The sequence below is a fragment of the Pithys albifrons genome, chromosome 2 (assembly GCF_047495875.1).
Source record: "Pithys albifrons albifrons isolate INPA30051 chromosome 2, PitAlb_v1, whole genome shotgun sequence".
Lineage (NCBI taxonomy): Eukaryota > Metazoa > Chordata > Aves > Passeriformes > Thamnophilidae > Pithys > Pithys albifrons.
Genome location: NC_092459.1, coordinates 68,007,781 through 68,033,661, shown reverse-complemented (window position 1 = coordinate 68,033,661; position 25,881 = coordinate 68,007,781). Strand labels below are relative to the sequence as shown.

At 42.0% G+C, this 25,881-nt stretch overlaps 1 protein-coding gene across 3 annotated transcripts in view; it reads left to right on the top strand.

Moving 5' to 3' along the window:
* The first annotated feature begins 9,831 nt into the window (after window positions 1-9,831).
* Window positions 9,832-25,881, top strand: part of UTRN (utrophin) — a 386,042-nt gene continuing 369,992 nt past the window's right edge. For 2 of the 3 annotated variants that reach the window (XM_071549384.1, XM_071549380.1), the window contains exons 1-2: window positions 18,569-18,728; window positions 19,608-19,765. In XM_071549384.1, the coding sequence (XP_071405485.1) occupies window positions 19,687-19,765 (79 nt within the window). In that variant the 5' untranslated portion in view covers window positions 18,569-18,728; window positions 19,608-19,686. Of the gene's footprint in view, window positions 9,847-18,568; window positions 18,729-19,607; window positions 19,766-25,881 lie in introns of those variants that run through there. The other variant, XM_071549382.1, reaches the window with a different exon arrangement.

The following is a 25,881-nucleotide window of genomic DNA, read 5'->3' as shown; positions in this document are numbered from 1 at the left end:
TAATAGCCATGGTTTCCACAATCTGTATTTTGATAGTACTATGACAGGGCAGGCTGTATCTATGCCAGTTAACAAATCCTATAGTGTTCTGTGACTGAAAACAGACCAAGACATGCCCAACCTGTTGTGCTGCATTCATTTGAGTGACCTGCCCCAAAAGCTATTTGACACATCAGTAAAGAAGAAATACAGCAGAGACATCACAATCTTTGTGATATTTCCACCTACCCAGTGTCTCTGAACAAAATATTTTTCTACAAAAAAGAATTTTTGAGCAGGATAATAATTATATGGTATGAATGCATAAGTTAGATTTCTTTAAGAGGAAGAAGCACTTAATGCCTCCCAATAAATAGTACAGAGAGATATCATGGATGTAATAAAGTTTCTGCTCTGTTTGAAGTTGTTAGGGAGAGAGGTCAGCCATCAACACAAGAAAAAGAATCTCTGTGACAAAGAAGGTGGGGTGACTGTGTCCACCTGAAATATTGACAGACTCGAGCATGTTATGAATTATATGAGTGTATGTTATAAGAATGGGGTGGGATTGGGAACTGTCATTAAAATGCTCTAAACCCAGAAGCTGTTGTGGTTAGGGATTCTTTTCCTGTACCTGTTTCTGTTGCTTTTCATGGTAAGTTGTGTCCAAGAGGGGTTTAATTAGATTTTCAGAGTGCTCCTGTGTTAGGTTGAGCTCTGCAGAGAATGTATCAGGAGACCTTCAGGGGCATAGTGGTACCCACAGCCCCCAGATGGAGCCTCTGTGGGCCCTTTATAGCCAGAATTACAATGTCTCGTATTCATCTGGAAGTCCTTAGCAGACTTGTCTTCGTAGCCGGGAATGGGCCTAGGTTGTAATTTTAAGTGTCTCAGAATGTTTTTTTACCATTATAGTCTTAACTGTCAAACTGGGATGTTTTTACTTTACATTGTACATTGTTTCCTTTTATGTACTGTTTGTTATTAACAGTCTTGGCATGACTGCTTCCCAGGTAGTAAATACATTTTGGCATAATTAAAGCAATTCCACTTCCTTTGCAGGCAAAACCTCAGAGATGGTGTCTCTGGAGGGAGATGTTGGAACTAATGGAGAAGTTGCCAACTACTGTTTATCTCTTAACCAGTACCTCAGCTTTCATCTCTCTGAATCACCATGGCAGAACACATCTGTATTTACAGAGACTTTCTCTGGTCTGTAGTTCATTACTCAGGTGATTGTAAAAATTAAGCTATAAAAAATCATTGTACTTTTAAATCTTATTTTTAGTGCATTATATATGATCAATTAAAAAAAAAAAAAAGAGAAAAAGCAGACAGAGAAAGCAATTTGAAGACTTGGGTTTCATCTATGTGAAAATCCATGCAAGAGAGTGCAACATAGTTCATTCTAAAGAAGGTAGCTGACTTCCCTCAGCAAGGTGTCCATATGGGATACACTTCTGAGGATATACCCAATTAGTTCTGCTGCTGTGACCAATGTTTATGTACATAAATTCATGCATCTTGATCCTGTTGCTGCCACTGTGTAAGCAGATTGTTTATCACCTTTTGTTTGGACAGGCAGAGAAGCCTGCTTGAATAATTAAAGATGTAGCATCTGCACAATAGTTATATACTTAAAATTACTGTGCCTTGGAATCACCTCCCTTTATTGATCTTCAGACTGGTGCAAAATTAAATCAAAAATACAAGCCATTCAGGCAAAAATTCCATTAAGGGCAGTAAAGAGTACAGGGGACTGTGAGGCTTCTAGTGTGAGGGCAGGACTATAATATTTTTCCAATCTCACAGAAAAGATAAAAGAGTCATCTTAATATTATGTGATGGAAAAGGACATAAATCTATATGGGTAAAATGAAATTATGCATAAGCAATTAGCTTCTGCCGAAGAAGAGACATAGGTTGTAAACTCTTTGAAAAGCCCTTCTCCCATGCCACCAAATAATTTAAATCACAGAGTATTCTTTGGGGGAATGTTAAAGCTGCAAAAAACTAGCCTGGCCATAACTTAATGTAAGTGATAAATTAAATATGAATATTAACTCTTGACTGTTTGGAAAATAGAGGCACAGGTTGCATTAAGGTTATCATCACAATATTGAACTGGATGATTTCCTTTGGAAAAACACTTGCATCCTTTTAAAAATACATTTTACAAAAAAATGTGTAATATTTCAGTTGACTGCTGCATTCTGTATTTGAGCCTTTACTTTAAAAAAGGATAGCGAATTCTCATACAAATATTTGGGGAATACCTTGTATATTTCCAGGAGAAATATTATTAAGTGGATTTGAAAGAGACCTACCCAAAGATAAATTTTATCAGTAACAAAAAAACTTTCTGAAATGGGTGCCTCTCATCAAGCATAATCTTATTGCCTAAAAAGTTGCTGTTTAGTGACATGATTGACCTTAAACCTAACCGTAGTGGAAATTTGCATTCCTCAGTTATACAGATGAATTGTCTTTGACAACTTTATTTATGATCATCTACTTTAGGAGTGAAATAGTATTCCTTGTTGGCTCTTTCTTCTGTGTTTTGTAAAGTGATGGTGCCCATTTTTTAAGTGGCTACTGCAAATTGAAATAAGCCTGAAGGAGCCTGGTCTGTACCCAGCCTCACAGTCAGGGCTGGTAGTGACAGCACTGCTCTGCTGTGGAGGAAGGATATTTTTGGGTCATGGCTGTGTAAAGGCAGTGAAACAACACTGCTGCCAGAGCCTGTGGAGGAGTAGGCAGGACCTTCTCCTGTGACTATAGGGCCTGCAATGGCCCCACTGGACTACCCCATGGACTGGAGTGTACCTCTGCAAGCCACTCACCCTGGACTGGGTCCTTCTAAGTGGCATCACAGCACTTTCTACCTCCTGTTCTTGTACCACGCTGTGTACACCTAGGAACTGCAGCAGGGAGTTTAGTTCTTTGGGCACAGTGTGGGGTAAATGCCCTCCCAGGGGTAAATGGGGATTGGTGCAGGCGAGTCAAGGGTGAGTGGTCAGGCTCTGAGTGGGCAAATAAGTTTGTGTCCTGCACCACTTCTGAGAGGGGATCCTTCTCTTCCCCATTGCTTTGTTTGAATTTCAAAGGTTTGATGTATCCTTTCTGATACCTTGCACTAAAGACCAGTTTTAGTCTATAGTTTGGAGACAGCTTTTGAAAGGAATGAAGTGAGTTATCATGAACAATGCAACCTTTTCCACAGTTGCAACCGTCACTATATAAGAAGTGGGGCAGAGCTGAGCAAAGAGCAGAACTGAACAGAGGCAGGCAGGCTGGATGAAGTGACTGTGCTGTAGGAGTTACATCTCTATATAGTTCAATTACTGAGTCATTCCCCTCTTTCTCTGTTAGATCACAGAAGTGTATTTCTGTTAGGGATTTGCATTTGGAAACAAATGTGATGGTTTAACTATCATGTCTGGGGAAAGCTTTCCAGGCATTGGCATGGCTTACATTCATTTTTGTCATGTTGATTTGTTCTTTTTTGCCTTGGCTGGTGGAAGTCTTTAGGTGCAGAAAGCAGATGGACAGGAATTTAAAGGGGCTTCTGACAGTCCAGCAGTTTCATGGTCAGTCTGGACAGTCCCAAAAAGCAGAAGTGTGAGGGGGGTGATGGACAGGCAGGCAGAGTCTTGTCATGAGCAGAAAGCACTGTCAAGCTTCCTGCCTTACTGAACTGTTTATGTTGTTGAGTTACTTCATGAGAGAAAGTAAGAATGTGGGAGGGAAGGGTATACTGACATCACCTGTGATTTAAGTGGCATGGCCACATGTCAGGGGGTCTGAAGGCTGCTTGTATGTAATTGACACAAAGTCTGGGAATCATGCAGAGCTTCAGGTATATCCTACCTTATGCAGAGCCAGAGAGTAGCCCGAGGGCTACAACAAACCAGTCAGACTCAACTAAAAGTGGAACTATTTATGGACAGTTGTCTGTTTTCTCTTCTGACTCATGGATGTTGTTTCTTGTTCACCCAGGCTCTGAGCCCTATCAGTTTGCATTTAAATATAGCCTTCCCAGGTTTTCAAATCTGCTGTTTTCCCAGAGGAATATCTGTTCCTGGAATGTAGCCCTCCTTTTATAATACTGAAAATCATCTCACTCACTGAGTATTGGTAGCTTCTGGTAGATGACCAGCAGCTTAAAGATTGCTGACTACCAGACCCCTCCTCTCTGCCTTCAGATCAAGGCATTGTGGTTCCTGTGATCCTACCCTTTACAGTGCCCCATGCCTTCAGTTTCTTCAGCAGAGCCCTGGCTATGATCCTGAAATACCTTGTCAAGTAGAGAGCAGTAGAGGAGGTTTGCCTTCCTTGCAGTCTGAGGCAGGTAGCAAGGGGACTCACAGAAACAAGTGCTTGCAAGAGAGGTGGTGGTGTGACATGTGACGCCTATGTGTATTCAATTCTCATACATCTTATTGTCATGGACAATATCTAAGCACTTGTGCCAAAGCTGACAAGATCAAGTGATGTGTTTGCATATACTCTCCAACTTAGCCAGAAAGTGTACTTGCAAGGAAATTTTCTCAAGGAAATCTAAAAGATTAGACTAAATAATATGTAAGTGACATTTTAAATACAGAAGCACAGCACTGTGTTTAACCTCATAATTACTAACTGATAGAGGTACTCTAAAACACAACTTCCTTGCCTTTTTTTTAAATAGGAATTTAATTTGCCGTATTTAGAAAAAAACCTTGATTCTGTATGATTCTGCTCTCAAACCAAGTCTCATCCTTTCTTAATTTTTTGAATCATTCAGAACTTCTGATTTATACATTGGTTAATGCAAGAGTGCTGTGGCTCATGTCTAATGGCTAGTTTAGCTGTTAAGTTGTTAATTCTGTTTATTGTCACTTCAAGTCAGAGAGAATAAAGGTCTGGTATTTTAAGGAATTTGCTGTTTCTAGATAAAAACAATCTCTAAGGATAAGTAGGGAGGAATACTGAAAACCCCTGATATCTCAGTGGAGTTGGAATGTATCTTAACTTGCATGGTGGTTGGTTGTATTCATCAACACACCTTAGCTTTTGTTTTCTGCTTGTTTTAAAACTTGTTGCACTTATTTTTGTACTCATTATATGAATGTTTGATGCCTGCTGCTCTGAAGATTTTGTGACTGAAATGATTGTTTCCTGAGTACTTCAATTCTTCAGATAGTCCTATCCATGAATATAGCTTTGGAGCCTTTAAAACTGAAGTTATTTTAACATATGGTACTTGTACTCAATAGTCTCCTTGGAGAATCCCACCCACTGTATTAGCTAAAACAACTGTATGAAGAATGCTGTTCTCATGGCTCATACACTTGTAATGCTGTCCCACCCAAACTAATCTCAGCATGAGTGTGACTTCTAATCCATGAATGAGATAAACAAGGGAACTCTTTGTTACTGTCCCTCTGATTTGAAGGTATTTCTTTCAACCAAGTTAGTATTTAACTGCCTTTATTTTATTCTTCACAGAAATACAATCGTATAATTATAAAAAAGACAGGTGTTGTACCAAGGAAAGATATCTCTTTTTTTGCTCTGAGCAGATGGTATCGAATTCTAGTAGTGAAATCAAATAAAATACACAGTGTTAAAAGATACATTTTCCTAAGTGGTGGAGAAGATTGGCTTATATTAGGTGAAGCATTAATGGCAATTTCACTAAAATGGTATCTTAGTGCTGCAGTTCGTTCTAGCTGCACTGTATTTTTAAACTAGAAAACATCATAGTTATTCATCCTAGCATGATAGCAGGACTGTTTTTAAAAAAGATTGATTTCGTCATACATGCATGTGGATCACAAAATTCCAGAAGTATCTCAAACTATCCCATCAGAATAATGCAGGATTTTTTTATTTGATGAGAATCTTTGGATAATTTCTTCCATAATGCTTTTCCACCTCATTTCCATAGTGCTGCTGCTAGCATTTTTTACCAGATGCTCTTCTGTTGTGAAAGCAACTGCTGCCTGATTCTTTTGTGCCTCAAAACTGGTCTACTATGTGTATCAATAATATTGACCCAATAAAATCTATTTCAAATCTTGCTCCTTTTCTATTGTTAGCCTATCCTACTGACATTAAAATTACAGATGCCTTTATATGCTCCATATCCTAAATACTCTGTTGTTGGTTTTCCTTGAATACAGTGCTGTTCTCATGTATGCCAGATGTGGTTAATGGTGGTGGCTGACATGGATGTAGCACTATCTTACTTACTTGATATCTCCATGTTTTGGGGAGTCTGACTGCATTTATTTTTCAGTGGAAATTTTGTAAATATGGGGTCAGATAATACTACGATGGGTAGCTGGCCACATGACCTACATGTACATAAGCACAGAGAATGCCTGTTCTAGTTCAATATCTGCCTTCTCTGTAGAATTAAGAGTGCATGAGAGATAAGATAAATATCAGCTTGTTATCAGCTGTTTCTCTACCCTTGTATACAGCAGCAACCATATGGAAGGAGGCAATGTCCCTGTTTGCAAGGGAATTTCACTCAGTCCTGGAAATCCAGGTGTTTGATAGCTCCATGTTGGTATCTGAAGCTTCAGGTGGGACTTTGCTACCAGAATGCAGAAATAAGATGCCTCAGTTTATGATGGAGTAGATATACTCGTGGCCAAAAGGGGCAATGTGTTTACTTTGCCTTGGCATGACTCTCACACTGCTCCCCTCAGTGCTGAAGCAGTCTGCTTTGGAGTCAGTTGAACAGCAGTGGTGGAGAAGCAGACCCAATAGGAACATGAAAGTAAGAAGGCAAAGTGCCCTCTGGCCCAGCAAGTTCTATCTCAGAACTGCCTAGTTAGGTGCCCACCTGGCCCTGCAAGTTGTCTTCACTTTGGCTTTACAAATCCAAAGTAATTGAGCTGTTCAGGAACAAAGTGGATGACAAAGGCATGAAAGGCAAATATAATCTGATGATAAACCATGCAGACTCAAAGGGGCTGGGGTTGTGAAGTTAATTTCCAGGGAAGATTAAGTGAATCAGAAGGCAGACCTTTTTGAGGATGCATTGCAACACATGTTCTTTGACAAAATTCTTCCCCTAGAGCACCCTGGCAACCTGCAGACTTCCCCAGACTAAACCTATGAGCCTTCCTGTAAATAAAGAAGGGACAGGCTTGGAGGCAATCTGGATCTCTGTGAAAAGCCTCTTTGTTCCAGTCTGTGAGGTCTGGAAACCTCTTAGGCAGCAGAACTATGGATGCTGACTGGACAACTTCTCCAGCTAGTTTGGCTCTCTGATGGGAGAGTGAATGGCTGGCTCTGCTGGGGGATCTGAGACCCCATCCCCACAGCTGAGGGAGACTGGCAAAGTTATTGGGGCATCTGGCAAATGTAAAACCTTGCTCTCCCTAACTGCTTTCTGCCTCTCCTGGTGTGGGAATGTGGGTGGTTTCCAGCTGAAACAGTTGATGGAAAATTCCTGCTAAGGAAGAAAAAGTAGAGGCTTAACTCTGTTAAAGACTGTCGTGATGGGCTGGGGCCAAACCTAGGAAGGTCAGGGCATAGGCTGTTGCCATCCCGCTGTGTCTGTTGTCTCAGAGGGACGCAGAGATGCTTCTGCTGCTGTCAGGCTGGGGCATGGTGAATCAGGGATACACAGAGCTTTCACTGGTTGATCCCTTCTCACTGCACCAAGCAAAGCTCAGATAAAAATCAGAACTCAGCACTGAAACCAAGCTAGTTATGGTTAGTGTTTGTAGAGGATACCCCGTAAGGAGAATACAGAGAGTAACTGAATCACTTCACCACCCCTAGAAAAACTCTACAAATAAAGTTGTGTTATTTAGTTATAAATTTTATGCTGGAATAGTTAATGTTGAATGTATATAGGGGAGAGCACTCAGAAATTAGTAATACATTTATGATTAGTGGCAGATTTGGCTGAATTTGAAAGTGTATCCAAAAGCAGTCCTCAGATTAACAGAATTTCTGATCAGTCCTAGGACCTGTAGACTTCCTCACACATTGCTGCAAAGGTTTTGTTTTCCTTCCTTTTTCATATTCGAATTTGGTAATGTTTCTTTTCTGTTGCTAGTGCTACTGTACCTCTGTTTATTGTTTAGTATTCCTAAAAACAAATCTAGGCTTTGGCTTTCATCAGAAAAGGACGTGGAGTAGGGAAACAGAGGAAGGTCCTTTGGAATATTTATGGAATTCGATAATGTTACAAATGAGGCCAACCACTATTTAAAAAATTGCTATTCAAGTGGTTTATTTTTGGCAGAAATGGAGAAGGCTGAATAAACCCTTACCAGCTTTTGTTCTAAGGCTCAGAACATTCTCCCAGTTGTGTTTCTTCCTTTGCCATGTTCTTTCTCTTCTGTGGATGTCAGTGGAGGGTTTTATAAAACACTACTTGAGTTCACTCTCTTGCTGTGAGACCTTGGTGCAGCTTGGCAATTTGCATCTTTAGAAATAAATCATCAGTTTTCACAAAATCATGTATTGTTTGAGGTGGGCAGAATATTTTAATGCCATCTAAGTTTAAAACAGTGATCTTTAAATGTTTGGGGTTAATTTTTGACCTGCTGTAGTTACAATTTATGCCCAAGGAGGTATAAAGAAGAAATAGGACAAGAAGTCTTGCTGAGCTGCAGCTGTAACAGAGGCACACGTATCATTGGCATTATTATTATTCATGACTTATGGTGTAACCATAGGATGGAGGAGTTGCATTCTTTGGCAGCTGAGGTCTCAGCATTGCTGAAATGCAGGACTGAAATGGCCCAGAGATTTTACCTGACAAGAAATAACAAATGGAGGTATGTAGTAGAGCATAGAGCAGCAGAAAAATGTCAGGATGTGAAGAGGTATTTGTGTACCCAGAGCTTGCCTGGTTTCCTAGCTGTACCAGCTGGTCATCTCAAAGCTGTTCCTGCTCCCTGCAGACCTTGCCGCAAACACTCCTGGACGCAAGTCTCACTGGCAGCACACCTACCTCAACATTGGTCAGCATGGTGGGCTGTGGACATCTCATACACACATCTCAGAGCCCGCTGTAATACTCTTACTGTATTTTAAGAGTTCTCTCTGTTTTATGAAGAACATGTAATTGAGGGTTTGTGGATCTTTTTTGGCAAACAGCCTTTTTGGCTCTTCTTTGAGCTCAGCACTGCACTGGGAGACATCCAAGGTTTTTCTTTACTCTCTTTTTGGGAGTAGGACCTCCAGGAGCAGTCATGCATCCCATTCCACGCTCAAAATAGCAAAGCTCTTTCTGTGGAAAAGTAAACTCTCATGATTCCTGAGGAAATAAATGCTCCTGAGTAGTGCTCTGTGGGCTTCAGTACCATGCATATGATGGGGAGGACATGCTTCAAAATACAAAAGAAATTCTTCAAAGATTGTTTAAAAAGAAGTTAGTGAATGTGATAGATGAAACAGGAGTAAAAACATTTCTAGTGGCTAGTAGTACCCACTTGGCTGATGGCAGGTTGAGAGGCTGCATCAGGAGGGCAGAAACACATCGAGGTGGAGGACATAGGGGTGCCTGGGACTTCAGGGTCCATGGCTCAAATGGGATGTCTATGTGCTCATTGAATCCCACCCAGAGATCCCAAGGAACATGCCTTGGGGAGTTCACTACACAGGAATGTTTTAAACAAAGAGCAGTGAAGGGAGGGGATGAGGGGTTAGCCTGCAGGCGTCTTTCCTGGGAACTGTTCTCTTGTATTTAGTAACTTGAGCAGAACTTTGGTGTGAGCATTTGCATTGCTAGCTGAAACACACTTGCTGAAAACAGTTTTCTACTGAACTCTAATTCCTCGTATCCCTTGTCAGGACTGTTTCTGGTTTCGATACTGAGAAAAGTTGCTAGCTGGTGATTGCTACTTGAGGGTAAGGACAGATGATTTTATATTTCATAACAACTGTTTTACAGGATTTGCTAAAATTAAGTTTCATTCCCAGCTAGCTTTTCCAATCATGTGTCTTTTGTATGTTGTCTTTTTTTTTTTCATGTTTGTGGCATCATATTTCAGGCTAGATTTAAACTCTGGATCTGCCATAACTTGGATATGTTTGTATTTTAAATATACATTGGTACTTTTAACAGTAGTTACAGCACTTGTCAGATCATATTTACAGAATTTAAAAACACTTTCTGTCCTGGGCTAGACATGAGCTGTATGGTTGAGGGACTTCACTGCTCTATGTTTACATTGTGTCTTCCTCAATGGCACCCAATCCTGATGGAATGAGCTTTTTGCTACTTCTGTGCTAGAATTAATAGTCATCCTGTAACAGCTAAATGTCTTTAAGATGAGTCCTTAAGTCCTTGAAGCATAAGAGCTTGGATATTATGTTACAATTATGTTCTAATGGAATAGTATAGAGGACACTCTTAAGAAGACTTGCTCTCACATAGTTGGAAATTTCCCTGGAAATGCTAGTAAGGCTTTATTTTCTGAAATGCAAAGTCCATATATGAATTCTCTCTCATCAAGGACAAACTCCAGCATTGCTCCCATTTCAAACGTTTGGCCTCTGCAAGTAACCTCCAATTAGATACATCAGTGACGTATTAAGAGTTTTTGTTGCTACGTTATTTTCTTTTGACAGTAATGCCAAAAAAGGGGCTTTTTCAGAGTAGGAAAATTGCTTCAATCCTCTTTTCATTCAGTTTTGTGGTCTCTTTCTTCATTTCAGTGATTAAGGACTTGGCAGGGCTGGACTTCATTTTTGGTTTGGAAGATAGCTTTGGTTTTGGAACATCCGAAAATAAATTATGTCCAAAAGTTTCCTCTTTGTGTGCTGTGATTTCTAAGCAATTTTCATGGCTCAGTTCAGGGCTGCCTAATAGAAGAAAATGGAAGAATAATTACTGCCTGCAGAGCTTCTAGCATGGCAGTTATTTAACTAGCTGCAAAATAATTTAAGGTACAGGCAAATTTCTTGTTCCCTGAAGAACTGTGTGCTTTGAACCAACCATTTTTCCTTGCACTAGGTACACATTTCCTGTGGCAGTCAGGCAGCAGGCACAGCCCCAGCATGCAAAGCATACTAGCAAGGGCACCACTGGCATTCCTGCCTGTCTGAGGTGTGAAGCTCATCCCTGTCAACGCTGCCTGGTGTACTGGGTGTTGTGGCTCCCCATTGCTTCTGGAACAACACTCCCACTGATGGAAAAAAAAAAAATCAGAGTACTCTTCCCTCTGTGAAACCCACAGCGCTCACTGGGTTCAGGCCTCAACCTTGGCTCTGGCTGCACAAAGCAGATAAAACGTGACCCTAAAGGAACAGCTGAGATTTCCTGCTCATGCAGGGAATATTCTGCAATAGACAACTCAGCTCATGGTCAGCCACATGATGGCAAGTGGAGTGGGGTGGCCAGGCGAAGTGGCATGTCTCTGTCCTGTGCCTCACTGGGAGCAGCTCCACTGGTATCCACTCCAGGAGGAACTTGGAGGAGGACGAGAGACTTCAATCAGTATGATTTAAACCATTAGCTGAAATAGCTTTGACTGTATCATGTGGTAAGTGACCGCACTGAGGCCGAGTTTATGTGAAAATGTGAAATGACGCAGAGGAAGTTTACCTAGGCAGATCTATAGGTGGGCTTTGTCAGATGCTACAGCTCCCTGAACATATTCTGTTTTACAGGCATAGCCAAGGAAAACCAGACACCACAAAACAAACTCATACCTGAAGTTTTTATTGGGTATAAAACTTTATATAAATTATTGCATGATTTATTCTGTTGACTGAAAAGAACTATTCATTTACTTGGAATGAAACATTTACATACCCACCTATAAGTTTTCAGATCTAGTGTTATCACAGAGACTTTATTTTAGTTAAAAGCCAAAATCCTTGTCATTCAAGTAAAGAAAAAGCCACTTAGTGGTAGTAATTAAAAGTTATGTAAGCTTTCAGTACGTTAACAAAACTACATGTTTTGAAAATAGGGGGCTAATGGCAAGTCCACATGGAGTTAGTTGAGTGTGACTTCCTAGAGGCTCTGAGGGCATGCTTGCAGTTGCATGGCAAGATCTGGCCAAGCCTTCTCCTGGCCACAGGCTGAGCATCTCTGGTTGGAAAGCCAAACATGTGATGGTTTACTTGGGGCAGTGAGAGCACTACTACACAGCTTCTGGACTGCAGTGGTCTTGCAGCTGGAGGGATAAACGCTGAAGCATTTCAAGCCTGGCTTCCATCCCAGACCTGGTAATCACCTGTGTCCTTGTGTGATTCAGGGAGGAAAAAGCCACAGGCTGTCAAGTTTAGGCTATGGGGGTTTTACTTGAATGGAAAGTGTTTTGTGGGTGGGAAAATGGGACACACTGTCCATAGCACAGGTTTTTGCTGGTGCTTTTGGTGTCCCAGGGAGTGCCATTGTCCCAGTAAAGACACCAATGAATTGTGTTTTCCAGGGGAAGAGACATTTTGTTAACACTTGTGCAACCTTGTGTGTAAACGCTTAAATTCTACTTCTAATTAGGTAGTATCTTAAGGGGTTCTCATGCTTTAACCCCAGCTGGCAGTCAAGCCCCACACAGCTGTTTGCTCACTCCCCCACCTGCCGGATCAGGAAGAGAATTGGAAGTGTAAAAGCTGGAGAACTTGTGGGTTGAGATAGTTTAACGGGGAAAGCAAAAGCCACACACATAAGCAAAGAAAACCAAATAATTAAATCACTGTTTCACATGGGCAGGTGGGTGTTCAGCCTACACCAGAAGAGTAGGGGCCTATCCCATGTAAATGGTGACTTGGGAAGACAAATGCCATCACTACAAGCATTCCCCCCCTTGCTGCCCCTTCTCCCCAGTTTTATATACTGAGCATGATGTCATATGGTGTGGAATATCCCTTTGGTCTGTTTGGGTCACCTGTCCTGGCTGTGTCCCCTTCCAACTTCCTATGCACCCCCATCTCTCCTTGCCAGCGTGGCAGTATGAAAAGCAGATAAAACCTTAGCTCTGTTTGAGCCCTGCTCAGCAATAACAAAAACATCTCTATATTATAAACCCTGTGTTCAGCACAAATGCAAAAGAAAATTTACTCTACCCCAGCTGAAGGGACACATTCCACCCCTTATTCCATACCATTTGCATCAGGCCCAGGTCCCACACTCTTCAGTACAACCTTATTAGCCACCACCCCCCTTGCCCTTCTTTGGTATAATACACAGGTATCGTTTCCTTAGTCTATGGACCACTCCTCAAAAATTTCCATAAAATGTTCACAAAATGTCTGTTGAATACATTTAGTACATGACTGGTCTCCATCTGTCCTGGTGGTCACTCAGGACAGGAGAGGTGCTGTGTCGTGTAGAGTTGCACCACAGCCAACTCAGGTCAGGTCCCAACCTGAATGATGATAAATGTAAAATTAATGATAATTTGTGACAAACTGTTTTATTTAATTTCTCCAAATTTGGTTTGTAATCATTCCATATTGGGAGCACTTATGGAGTACTAAGGAGCTACTATTTATTTTGGTAAGAATAAATTGTGTCTTCTCCCGCTGCCTACCCTTAAAATAAAAATACTTACAAAATAAAATACTTTCCAGTGATTATTTTTGCAGACTGGTGAGATCTTTAATTTTTAAAGTGTTTCCAATTTGTCTTTGTGCAACTATCATATTATTTCACTCAATATATAATATACCTGTGATGGAAGATGCAATTTTTTCCATACTGCGAAGAGTGAAATAAGTTACTAAAATTAAGCAAGTTACCCAAGTTTCTATGTATGTTAACACAGGAATTCTTTTTCTTTTCCTAACCCCTAACTGATAAACTTGCTGTAAAATTGTACTTACTCTATAGTTGTACAAGCATTATGTGTCTAGCCACTAAACAAACCTATGCCAATACATAGCACAGGCTATTCAAATGAGAATGGAATAGCACTGAAAAAATAGTCAGGAGCAAAAGAAATAAACAGAAAAACTAAATAAATAAACAGAAATCAACTTATGTTAGGAGTAACTTTAAGAATGCACACTTGTCCTTGCAGAAGATTACCTCATGGTGTTGGTCAAAGGTACCTGTCTTGCATGGACAATTCTGTTGTTGATGGTGTTCTTTTCTTCAGTTCTCTGCTGTAGTTAAGAGAGTTATGTTGTGAGGGTGAATTGATTAGTATAATTGTTCATTAATACACTCTTGTTTAATGTACTTTTATAGGTTATGTTCTTCAGAATGATGATAAATTATGGTAGCTCCAATTAATGTTACTGCAGTTAAAGGGATGCCAGCATTTCTATTAGTACAGTGCAATTTTCTGGGGTTTCATAATGAAGCTATAAAAAAATTGCCGAAATTTGTATCTTAAGTTTCCAGTGTATTTTATGCATACAATATTCCCTTGAATCTGATGTAATCAATAGATATACTGAAGCTAATAAGATAAAAACAGAGTGGAGATAATCCACTGAGGATACAGATCCCAGCTTGTAGAAATGGAAGTATATTAAGGTGAGTATACTACTTTCTCTTTAGGTTAAACCAGGTGGACCTGTGGCAGTACAGGTGGTGGGCATTTTGTTCAGAGGGCATGTTGCACCTGGGGCTGGTGTCTTTATCATGACTCCTGCTGCCCTCTGCCCCAGTCCTCCTCTCTCATTCTCTGTACCTAGTATCCCCTCATGTATGGTTAACCCAGTGTAGCAGAACAGTGTTGAATTTCTTAAGATGTGTTGATGTTCTTGGAAGATCTCAGAAGGAGCTTGCACACAAAGGCAGCTGGCCTTGGAACAAACCCAACCAATTTAACATTAAAATCAGATCCCATTCTAAGGAATCAAAGGTAGAAAATGCTGTCCCACCTTTAAAAATTGTGCTGATTTTGAATATTTTAGTATCAGATACTTAGTTAAACAATGAAGATAGCGCTTAGATTACAGCAAACGAAAAGGATGAGAAACCAGATGTGTTAGCCTGATGTACTGAAGTCTTTCAAAGGTACTGCCAAAGCAGTTAAAAAAACTTGGTCCTTTTTTTCACTAAAGGAACATACAGATAGAGAATGTTTATTTAATAGGTCTTCTTATGTATTTTTCTCCTCAGATTAAAGATAATGAAAATAGTAAGGGACTTGTACTAACTGGTTAGTGCAGTATATCAGCACCAAAGCACCAAGAAGCTGTTACTTGAATTCAGATGCAAGTTCTGTAGGAAAGAAAATGTCTGCTGAGTAACTGCCTGTCTGATCTGATAACTGATAGTGACAACATGATGGGCAATAAAGATGCTCTACTTACAAAGCAATCCACTTCGCATCTCGTATCTTCCTGAATATGGAATGGTTTTCTGAAATCATAACAAAACATTGCTGAGTAGGCACAGGCACTACTAAAGCAGTCAATCTTAAGGTAATGAGATACACAAAATTCCTAGTTATATTGTAATCCTGTCAATTTGAGTGTATTCTAAAAACAGAAATACTAGGAACAAAGAAAAGAGAAGGAGACAAGGTAAGACGAGCTCAAAGCCTTGCAACAACATTGTTTTCATGCACCAAGGAATAAAGTATTTATTTACTTTGGTCAGAGTTCAAGAGCCTCGCATCAACTCAGTCCCTTTCTTCACTGTTTCTTTTCCTGCAATCCCTTTGTCTTTCTTAACATTATCTAAGGGGTTAATGGACCTTTCCTTATATTCCTATTTTATTCTGTATATACAAAAAGGTAAGCTCTGTCACAAAATCCATGATATCACCAGTCTGCAGCACACAAGATACTTGTAGATGAATGTAGGTTTTAGAAATACAACTGAGAGGAGACTTTGTTGTTTGACTTTAAAATAGTGCTAGTCATCATTTTCCAGTTCTGCCAATCACTGGAATACAAAATTAGAGAGACCTAAAGCATACACATGTGCAGAATATTAAAGGCTAGGGTGTTTTTTTTTCCTTGATGGAATTGTGCCTAAAGATTCAGATATAAAAATTATAGCCCTTGCACTGAGAAGCCTACAGTTTGAACAACTAGCTCAGAAAACTTAGGCTTTGATCAGCAGCAGGGTAAGGTTGGCTCTAAAGAGAAACATGTTTGAAACATGCCAGGAAAAAATCTCCTGTTTCCCTGAGGTAGTATGCAGTCTCATTGTTCTATTACCCTCCTGCTGGCACTTTGCAGTTCAAAGAAAGATAATGATGCTACTTCTGTCTAAAACAGGAGAAAAAAAAAAGAGAGACAAAATAGAAAATACTATCAGGTTGAACTGTAATGTGTCTCTTTTTGAGAAATAATTCATAGGTGCTTTCAGAGCAATATTATAAAAACTGGGACCTTGGACTTTACACACAGAGATTTGAAATGGGATATACTAGCTGTCCTCTCCTGCTTATCAGCTTGACTGCAGCTTTTAGCAATCAAAGTTATTGCTACCTGATAGTGGTCTTGGGTAACCTCTGTGAAATGAGTAATCCCCTCAGTGCAGCCTACAAAAGAAAGGGCTTTTTTCCACTTAGCATTTCCCTGCACTAGGCAAGGCAGTGCTGTGCTTTGTGATCCCTGTCCCCACACTGCTGCTAGATACCCACAGTGAAATGACAATTTCCATCTGTGCTGATTCTTGAGCAGGCACTGGGTTCCACAGAGTTATATGTCTCTTGAACTGTATGAAAAGCAACTGGGTTACATCTGGATCCTGGGTTTCCAGTGTTTGGATGTTTTTTCATTATTGGACATTGAAAATCCAGTACACATAGGGAAATGCATGGGGTGGAGCAGAGAAGCCATCTGTTCAGTCAAGAACAGCAAGGCAGCAGGCAGGGAACAAGTGGTGCTCCTCTAACCACAAGCATTATGTTTGCAGTACAGGTTTTTCAGTGTAATGTCAATAAATCGGTATAAACACAGACCATACCTTACCAGCAAATCCAGCCTACTGCTCAGTGTTCCCTTACAGTTAGGCACTAATAGGTATCAATATCCATGGTTTTATAGTGTTTGTCATCTGTGAGTTGTGATTCGCAAGAGATTCACAACTTCAGTCATCACAACATTTTTGACACAGTATTATTATCCTTTTATATGTAAGAACAATTAATGACTTCTTGCAGTGCTTTGGATTACATAGCTCAAGTATGAATTAACTATTTTGCACTGAATCACCAAAGAAATCTATGGAATGATCCAAACTAGGCACCTTCACTTTTGGGGCTTCTTTGAAAAAAGCACACTATCTGCAAGGCCCTTCATCGTGCAATACAGAAACAAAAGACCCAGTCTCCATTCCACATGTACTGCATAGATCAAAGGCTGAGGGAAAAATGTTAAACGCAGTTAGAATTATGATAACAGAAATTTACAGATAGCATGTTTTGTTTCTTTGAGGTATCTCTTTTTTTCCTTGGGGGAAATAGTGAAGTGTGGGGAAATATCAAAGTTAGGTTAGGTAAAATGCATGCAATCATTGTTTACTCTTGTTATCTGTAGTGCCTCATAAACCCAAGAGCTCTATACTGGTAAGAAAAAAGACTTTCAAAGACAAATCTTTCTCATTTCACATTGCTACCAATTTCTGTTCATCTGGAGATACAGAATAAGAATGTTGCCACACCTAAGCTTCCTCCCTTCTGGAAGCTAATAAATTCTGCACCTCCTTTACTGCAGACTGCTGGCCTTTGTTATTAAGATGGCAAAGTACTGCCTGCTGGGAATGCATCTAACCTTGAAAACGTTTTGGGCTGGATGGCTGAGGCCTGGCAGGTAACACTGAGGAATTACTCAGCTACAGTTTCTCTCTGATATTTCTGAGACTTCAGACTAATGCTTACTAAGTACGGGCCACGTGTTCAGCAGCCTCACAGTACAGGTGAGTGTGGATTACTAGCCTGAGCAAACAAGAATAAATTCATTCCCTGACTGCAAATGTGGCAAAGAATTAATTGGCTTGAGCTAACTATTTTACTGAGGTTTATGTGTGTTCACATGTCAAAAATGACTGCAGACACCCAGACACTCATCCATGCTGCCCCTTTCTTGTCCTGCTGAAATGCACCCGGGACTTATCGCTGCCAAGTGAGCCCGTGAGATGAGGCACGGATGGACACCTGGCCGGTGCTGGAGAGCTGTTTCCTGCTGCTCTGTGCGTGTGTGTGTTGTGTTATGTTATGCACCTCAAATTTTGTCACGCTCCCTGTCTTCGGTGTCCTCGGGGAGCAGGGAGACTCCGAAGAGCCGCGCGACTCGGCTAATTAGTTGAGGGAAAGGTGCAGAATGAGAGGCGGGAGCGCACAGGTGCGGCCGAGAAGGGCCAAAAGGGAAGGGAGTGGAGGGGAGGAGCGCAGTGAGCAACACCGCCGGGTCCGGTACTTCCTCGGGCGGTGCCGCGGGAGCAGAAGGAGCAGCGGGAGCAGACGGAGCACCGCGAGCAGCGTGTCCGGCCCGGCCCGGCCGCCGCCTGCGGGCGCGGAGCAGGGGTGCGGCTGGGACTCGCTCCGCCCTGCCCGCCCCTGTGCTCCGGCCCCTCCGCCCCTCGCTCGGAGAAGGGGCCGCGATCAGGGAAGCCCTCCCGCACCCGCGGCGCTGGCCCGGCCGACAAAGGGGGCGCCGGGGCCGAGGGAGGGGCCGCTCCAGAGCTGGGGCGGGAGGGGCGGGGCGGGGGAGGAGGAGGGAAGGAGGAGGAAGGACGGCAGTAGCTCGCACGGAAAGTTGTGAGACCGCCAGCGCAGCACCGCGGGAGCTGCCGCCGGCGGACGGAGCGCGGGGAGGAGTCGGACTGTGCCGTGGGGAGGCGCGGCCGCTCCCGCCGCCGTGTCCGAGGGGTGAGTGGGGGCGGTGGCGAGTGGCTCTCGGCGGGTGCCCCGGCGGCGGCGCAGCCCCGCGGGAAGGGGGCGGCACCAGGAGGGGCTCGGCGGGGAAAGTTTGTTCCCCAACTCCGGTAGCGGCGGAGGACGAGTGGGCAGTGCTTACGGCGGGCGCACCTGCAGGCGGGACGGGGCGGCCGCGGGGAGGGAGCCGGGGCGAGGGGCGGCCCCGCCGCGGCGGTGCCTGAGGGCGGCGGCAGCGCTGTGGCCGCGCTCCTCGCGGGGAGGAGGTGCCGGCGCGCCTGGCCCGTGCCGGGTCAAAATCCCCGGCGGGGGCTCTGCCGGGGCGGCCGGGCATGCCCGGGGCCGTGTGTGGGGCCTCTCCCGCGGGGCTCGGCTTCCCCCGCCCGGGTGAGGGGCTGTGTGGCTTCCCCCACACGTGGCTGTCGCGCCCGGGGCAGCGCGCCTGCCTGTGCCCCCTTCCCCGCTGGCACACGCCCCAGCCCGGCCGGAGCGGACCGCCCTTGCTTTGCCACCCTCTGGAGCGGGGCTGTCCCGTTCCGTGCCAGCTGGGTGACGGGTGGTGGCGGTCATGTCCCAGCAAGGGCCGTGTCCTGCCCCGCTGAGGGTCACGGGTGGACACGGCGCGCCCTGTCGCCCAAGGGTGACTGAAGCTTGGCTTTCCCTGCTGGGGATTGAACTGGCCGGCAGCACCTTTTGGGCCATCCCATTCTTTAAATGCCATAAGCTGTCCCGCAGCAGGGGCACAGCGAGTGGCCGATCGGCTGCCCCGCTACGCGTGGCCGTGGCCAGCAAGCCTCGATCGCTCCCGCCGCGCGCGGGTCACACCTGGCACAGCCCATGGAGTTACTGTGCTTCCCTGTTCCTGTGCTGTAGGTGCTGAGCCGGGGCACTCCATGGGAGCTTTCTCCCGACGGATTTAGGCTCTGCCCGTGGTGTACCCCAGCCCACGAGCATGGCCCGTGTCTCCGACCCGGAGGAAGGACCTGGTGGGGGACACAGCGAGTTCAGCGATATCATTAAGTCTAGATCAGGTAAGCTGTCTATAGGAGTGGTGTTTTCCTCTTTTGTTCTTCTCTATGCATAGGTTCTGACATCAGCTTGCATTTTTAAACAGCACATTTCCCCAGCTGGGTTTTTTTTTTTTGGCCATATATTGGTAGTACAGCAAGTGACTGAGGGTGTCCGTGCAACTCTTCTACTGTTACTTACTAAGTAACAGTAATTGTAGGTCTCTAGGTTTGAGGGGGGTTTTTTTGTTTGTTTTGAGAGTATTAGTCAAGTCTGTTTGTTTGGGATCCACCTCCTGCATTATAATTACCTCTACTTTTGTAAATAACCATCTGCTTAAAGTGCTCTTATGCAACCTAGTGTTGGCAGCTTTTGTGTTTGTTCTACGACACTGAAAACGGCAACTGTGACTGTAATACTGTGCCTCCTAAAAGTTCATTGCAGTAGTACTCCTGCAGTGAATTAATGTGCTTCCTCCTTAATGTAAAACAGTTGTCTAAGGCTACTCACTCCGGCATTTCCTCCAGCAAAACATTCATGTAACAGATCTGAAGGTTATTGGAAAAACATGGAGTTTCTTTGGGTTTAGTGTATTGGATTTTCCTGGGACTCTGATGAATGCTGGGATGGTTAATGAGATACCTTCATTTTAGCAGTGGGAAATTGGAGGTTTTGGAGGGACAGCTGTGTGTTGTTTAAACCTTGGGAGGAATTTGTGCTTCATCCAGAGACTGAATGCTCGCTTACTTAGCCTCACAGACTCTCTTTTCTTTCTTAAATGCAATATGCTCCTGTTATCAAAAGATTTTCCTTTGATACATGAAACTTATTAGTGGGATTTTTTTAAATGTTCCGTATATTAAAAACTGTAGCTCTTCAGTTGGTTGTGATTTGATATGTCAGATTATGTAGGATGTGGGTTTGAGTCTGGATCCTGTTGGTGTTTGAGTAGTTTGACCTTCTTTCTGTGGCAGTCTTCCTCTTAATTTCTGGAAGTGAATGAAAAAAATGCTTGTGGTGTTTGATCTTGAATTTTGTAGTAGCAGTTTACGTTTTCTGCTGTTATTCTGTAACCTCTGGACATAACTTCATTTGATTGTAAGTGTATAGTCAGCACCTCCAAGGGCTTTGAGTTTGGGGATGGCTTGCAGATAGTTTGTTTGCATATGTGTATGTAAGTATACAGTTTTATAGGATGTGTGAGTAAACATGGCTGTATTGAAGGTTTTTCATGAATGAACAAATTGTACAGTAAGTTGTGTTGTTTTGGTTAGGGCAGATGATCATTAATCTCCTCTTAAAACCACTTTAACTTCCTTCTTCTGTGTTAATGAGAAAATGCTGTATATTCTAATACAAGACTAAAAGACTTGTGCATTAAATTAAAAATAGTGAGTGATGATTGATCTTAAATAATCTTTTCTATGTATCACTCTGTTTTGGATCTGGATGTATGATTTCTTCAAGTAAATTACTGTACTACATAGTTTAGATGTGACCCATACATTAAAAATAAGCCTGTGGGAGGGATTTCCTAATGAAAGCGCTGAAGTGCAGAGGACAGCAAACTAAAGGCTAGTTGTCAGGACTGAGGAGAAAATATTTTAAGCAACGATTAATTTTTTTCCTAGATATCTTGGAAAGAGAATGCTAATTTTGTTACTTAGGAAAAAAACCCAACTAAGTTTTCCTGCTGGAACGATGTATCCAGAATGAAATGTTCTTCAGCATAAATTACTTGAAATACAGTACAAGTGTTATCTTTTAACTTACTAATGTTTAGGGTAGCCAAGGAGTCTGTTTGGCTTTTGAGGCTCAAAAGATCAGAAACAGACAAGGTTTACGATCGTCACTTTCTTCTGTCATAGGAAATAGGCTTTATTCTGCTTCTTGATACTCTGGAAGTTCTTCACCTGTAATATGGGAAATCTCTTGACACTTTGATGAGAGAGAGCATGAAAATGTGTTTAATATTTTCACTCAATAAAATACAAAACCCACTTACAGTAGGTGAAAACTCTCTTAAGTGATTTAATATGTGATCAAGTGATTTAATGTCATAATACTTTTTTAGTGCATATTATTCCTATGCATTTTAAAATAAAAATACTGGAAACAGTTGACTCTATTCTTGTAAAAGGAGATAGATGTATAATATCCTGTGTAAAGATCACTTTTTCTCTCTCTGTGCTCTCCTGTGCAAATTGTCTGTCTCTTTCAACATGTTTGTCATCATTTCTTTGGAATAGATCACCAAGTTGTCAGGATACTGTGGTTATTTAAAAATATTCATCTTCTAAAAGTGGTATTTAAGATTAATGGCTAAATATTTGTTGTTGTTGCTATAACTTGGAAGAAAATTCTGATTTGAAATGCCAGAATCTTTTTGAGGTCAGGCCTTAACAAAGAGTGATGCTAGTAAAAATGTTTCTAAATATTTGGATACAATGTAAACTTTAGTCTTTAGCAACCTGTCAACTGAATATATTGTTATTTTGGTAGTCATTGCTGCTTTAGTTATCTTGCTTTGTAAAACTCTGAATCAGCTAGAAAGCCATAAAGGTGGCAGCTGTCAATACATGCAGTGTACTGGTTACTGAATATTTGAGCTTTGATCTAAAGTCACTCTTATGAGATTGTACACATGAAGTTTTACATTTGCTCAGGGCTGTGTGGGTCCTGTCTATGCTGCTTTTATTAGCAGAACAAGCTACATCATTTTTTCTTACTGACTTGTAATTGGGAAGCTATCAGCTATCTTTCCATCTGAAGGATATAGGAGAAAATCATAATGTTTCTATAGAGCAATCAGAAGCAGTTAACAGTTTCTATTCTAATCAATTACCAGGATTTCTATTTGTTGCTTAAAAAAAATAGTGTATATGTCACAGGACTTCACAGATGGGAGAAAGTAATTTTACAAGTACTCTGTTCTTTGGGGAGTTCAAACTGAGACGATAAAGGATAAAACACATTCAGTGGGCATCCCTGCATGTTTTTGATTGTTGAAATACCTTTTCTTTCAGTGGTCAGAAAGAAAACTTTAATGTACTGCTCTGTAGCTCTTATAAGTGAAAGATGGTTGATTTTCTAAAGCAGAGGTTTTTCCCTCCCTGTAATACCACTACTGTGACTTGTGATTAAAAAAAAAAGTCATTCTCCTGTCGTCAGTTAGCATTTATCATTTTGGATGTGGCTACTCTGATTAAATAGTTTGTTAGCACATGTTCTACACTTAAAATATGACAGTGACCAAAGCTGCTTGTAAAATAACTTTCAGCTATGGTATTTATAAGGGAAGCTGAATTATGTTTGCAGAAGGACCAACAATCCGTTTAGTTCTCTTCTACCTGCACCAGTGGTGGATGCTGATGGCTGAGTGATGTTTAGTGAGTAGGATACTTGTTCCTGGATGGTTATGTTAGATGTATATACTTACAATTAGTGTTATTTAGTGTTATTGGCCCATGCTATGCTTGTGTGTCTCTGTGATTGCTTGCTATGGAAAAGCAGTTTCCCTTTTTTACTTACCTGTAGAATGAAGTAGTATATATGGAGCTGCTTTATATCTTTGAAAGGCATCTTGTGCAGATGGGCGAGTTTTTCTCATTACAATAGCTTTTGGTAAGGAATGCTGTTGGGATGATTACCTTACAGTGGTAAAAACAGTGCTGTCATCACTGCTTGAAGAACAGATGAGTCTTTGCTATGATTAATTATGGAAAAAAGACAAACTCACTTAAAATATGTCACGGTAGCTAGGAATGGTAATATATAATTAAGTAGTGAGACATGACAGGAAAAACATTTCTGGAGGATTACGCCTCTGGTGCATTTTAAGATACGAGTTCCAGTCTAAATTGAGGGGAACTTAATTCTCCTCATCTGCCTTTCATTTTTAATTATGTTAAATATATTTGACTGATAAACTGCTTTGACAAATCATAACTTAGTTTTGGAGGTTTTGGGCAAGCACTTTTCTGACAACTGCTGCTGTTTTCCATCTGTCCCTGTGAAGCAACACTTACTTGGCTGGCAGCACCTTTGCTTGGGGATCTCCCTGCCCCACAGTGCCACATGCTGCCTCTGGAATCAGTTCCTTTGATTGTGCCTCTTTCTGCCAGAGAGCTCCAGGCCAAATGTGCTGCTTCTCATTTTCCGTTTTGGCTCCATTGGTGTGAAATTAGCAGGAGTCATCATAGTTGCAGGTGGACCCTTAGGATTCTGTCAAATGGGTATGGAGTTGGCATAGTCAAATTTGCACTGTGTGAACTCTAGGGATTTTTATACAGAGTGTGTATAGACAAAGTGTAAAAGATGAGCAACAAAGTTGCTGCTCCTTGTTTCTAGCCACTCAAATGACTTCTTTTGAGACTAAACCTTTCAGTTGCAGTAGCCTGGCTCCTTTCTGTCATTTGTATCACTTCCTTTTCTTGGGCTGTCTGGTGGGGACAGATTTAGTACGTCAACGAAGACAGTTCTAGGATATTGCCTAGCATTTATAAAATGAGAGATATACAAGTACCAGGCTGGTTTCTTACAGTGTCTTGACTGGTGGATGGAGAAATAACATAAGCTGCTCTGTGTTTGAAGCACGACTCTGCCTTGGAATAGAAATTGAGGCTCCTTAGGGAGGAAAAGACAAAAACAACCCAAAACCCAAACCATAAAAGCAGCCCATTGATTTGTGCCAGGAAATGAGGGCATAACCCTAAGAGCTGCTATGTGAGGCACTGTCTGTAGTGTGTTAAGTGTTTCTGAAGATATCTACAAGTTGGAGTGGGGAGAGGCTACTGCTGATGTGGCACCCCCACTGATGAGGATCCTGCAAAGGAGGGGGGCCTAGGTGAGAAGCAGATCAGGGGCAATGTGGAATTCCTGCCTACGTCTCCCCCTGTATTCTTTGAAGCTCTACCCCTCCTTCTTCGTTCAGCTGTCATACTCTCATACAGTATCATGAAGATATTTTCACGTGCAAAGAAATTCTAAAAGCTCACAGGATTGGACAGCTTAGCAAAGAATTAGCTGTGCTGTCTGAACACCTCTCAGTAACTGCTCCTAATTTTGATCCTCACCTTCACTATTTCTCTTAGAAGAATCACTTGTCCATGGTGTGTGTTGGGATTGACTCTTGTGAGTAGAGAGTATTGTTACCAAAATCTTTCGAATATGAGTAAGAAACAGACATATCAGTGTAGGTGTGGAAGGGGAAGAGCATGTGGGCTTGAGCTGAACTGTTGTTTCAGGACAGTATAGCTGCTCTGCTGCCAGGTTGAAGCATGGATCTGCTTTTCATGTGTTGCATAGTATCCCTCCTTCAAAGGAAAATGCACAATTAGAAGAGCACAGCTGTTTCCACCTCTCCTGGGGACTGACGTGCTCCTAGTGTGAAGTTGAGGAGAACTGCATTTATTTGGATGCCTTAATAACAGTCTGCAGAATGAATAACAGGGTTTAAGAATCATGAGGTAGGAGGGAGGAGTTTCATGGTCTGACTCCTTATTGTGTTGATGAAGGAATAAGTTATAGTGCTCTGTTCTTTGTCAGAAGTCTGTTTAATGTCTTTCTTCCCTCCCTATGTTTCAAGGATACAGCTGAGGTGTAATTTCAGAAAGTGTCAGTATGTTCTCAAAAGAAAGCTGAGAGTTTTAAAAGTAGCAACAAAAGTGAGAGGTGAAGGAAATAGACCTCTGGAATCCATGAGTTTGACAGAAGCAATGGTGCAGCTCTGCTGCAAACCATAGTTTTGGGAACAAGGCAAGAAACTACTGATTTGTAAATATAGCCAGCTGCAAAGTCAGTGAAACATCTGCTAGCAAGAAGGAGTCAAACTGCCATGTATTTATTTATTAGGATATGATGTCTCTGTGCCTTTACTTTGAAAGGACATCCACACCACCTGATACTACCTTGGAGAGAGTAAAAAGAGAAACTTGGATTATTGGATCACAATTGGGCTCAGCCCTGAATGGAGCCAAAAAAAACCCCCCAAACCTGAAATATGAACCCTCGTAGCTGATCTTGTTGTCACTTCTCTGTGGGACCAGCAGGTTGGGGCTGATACAGGGTCACTGTCCCTAACTCCAGGTTCATATCTGTGCAGTTGGGACACTCTGATGTGGTTGTGGATTGTGCCTAC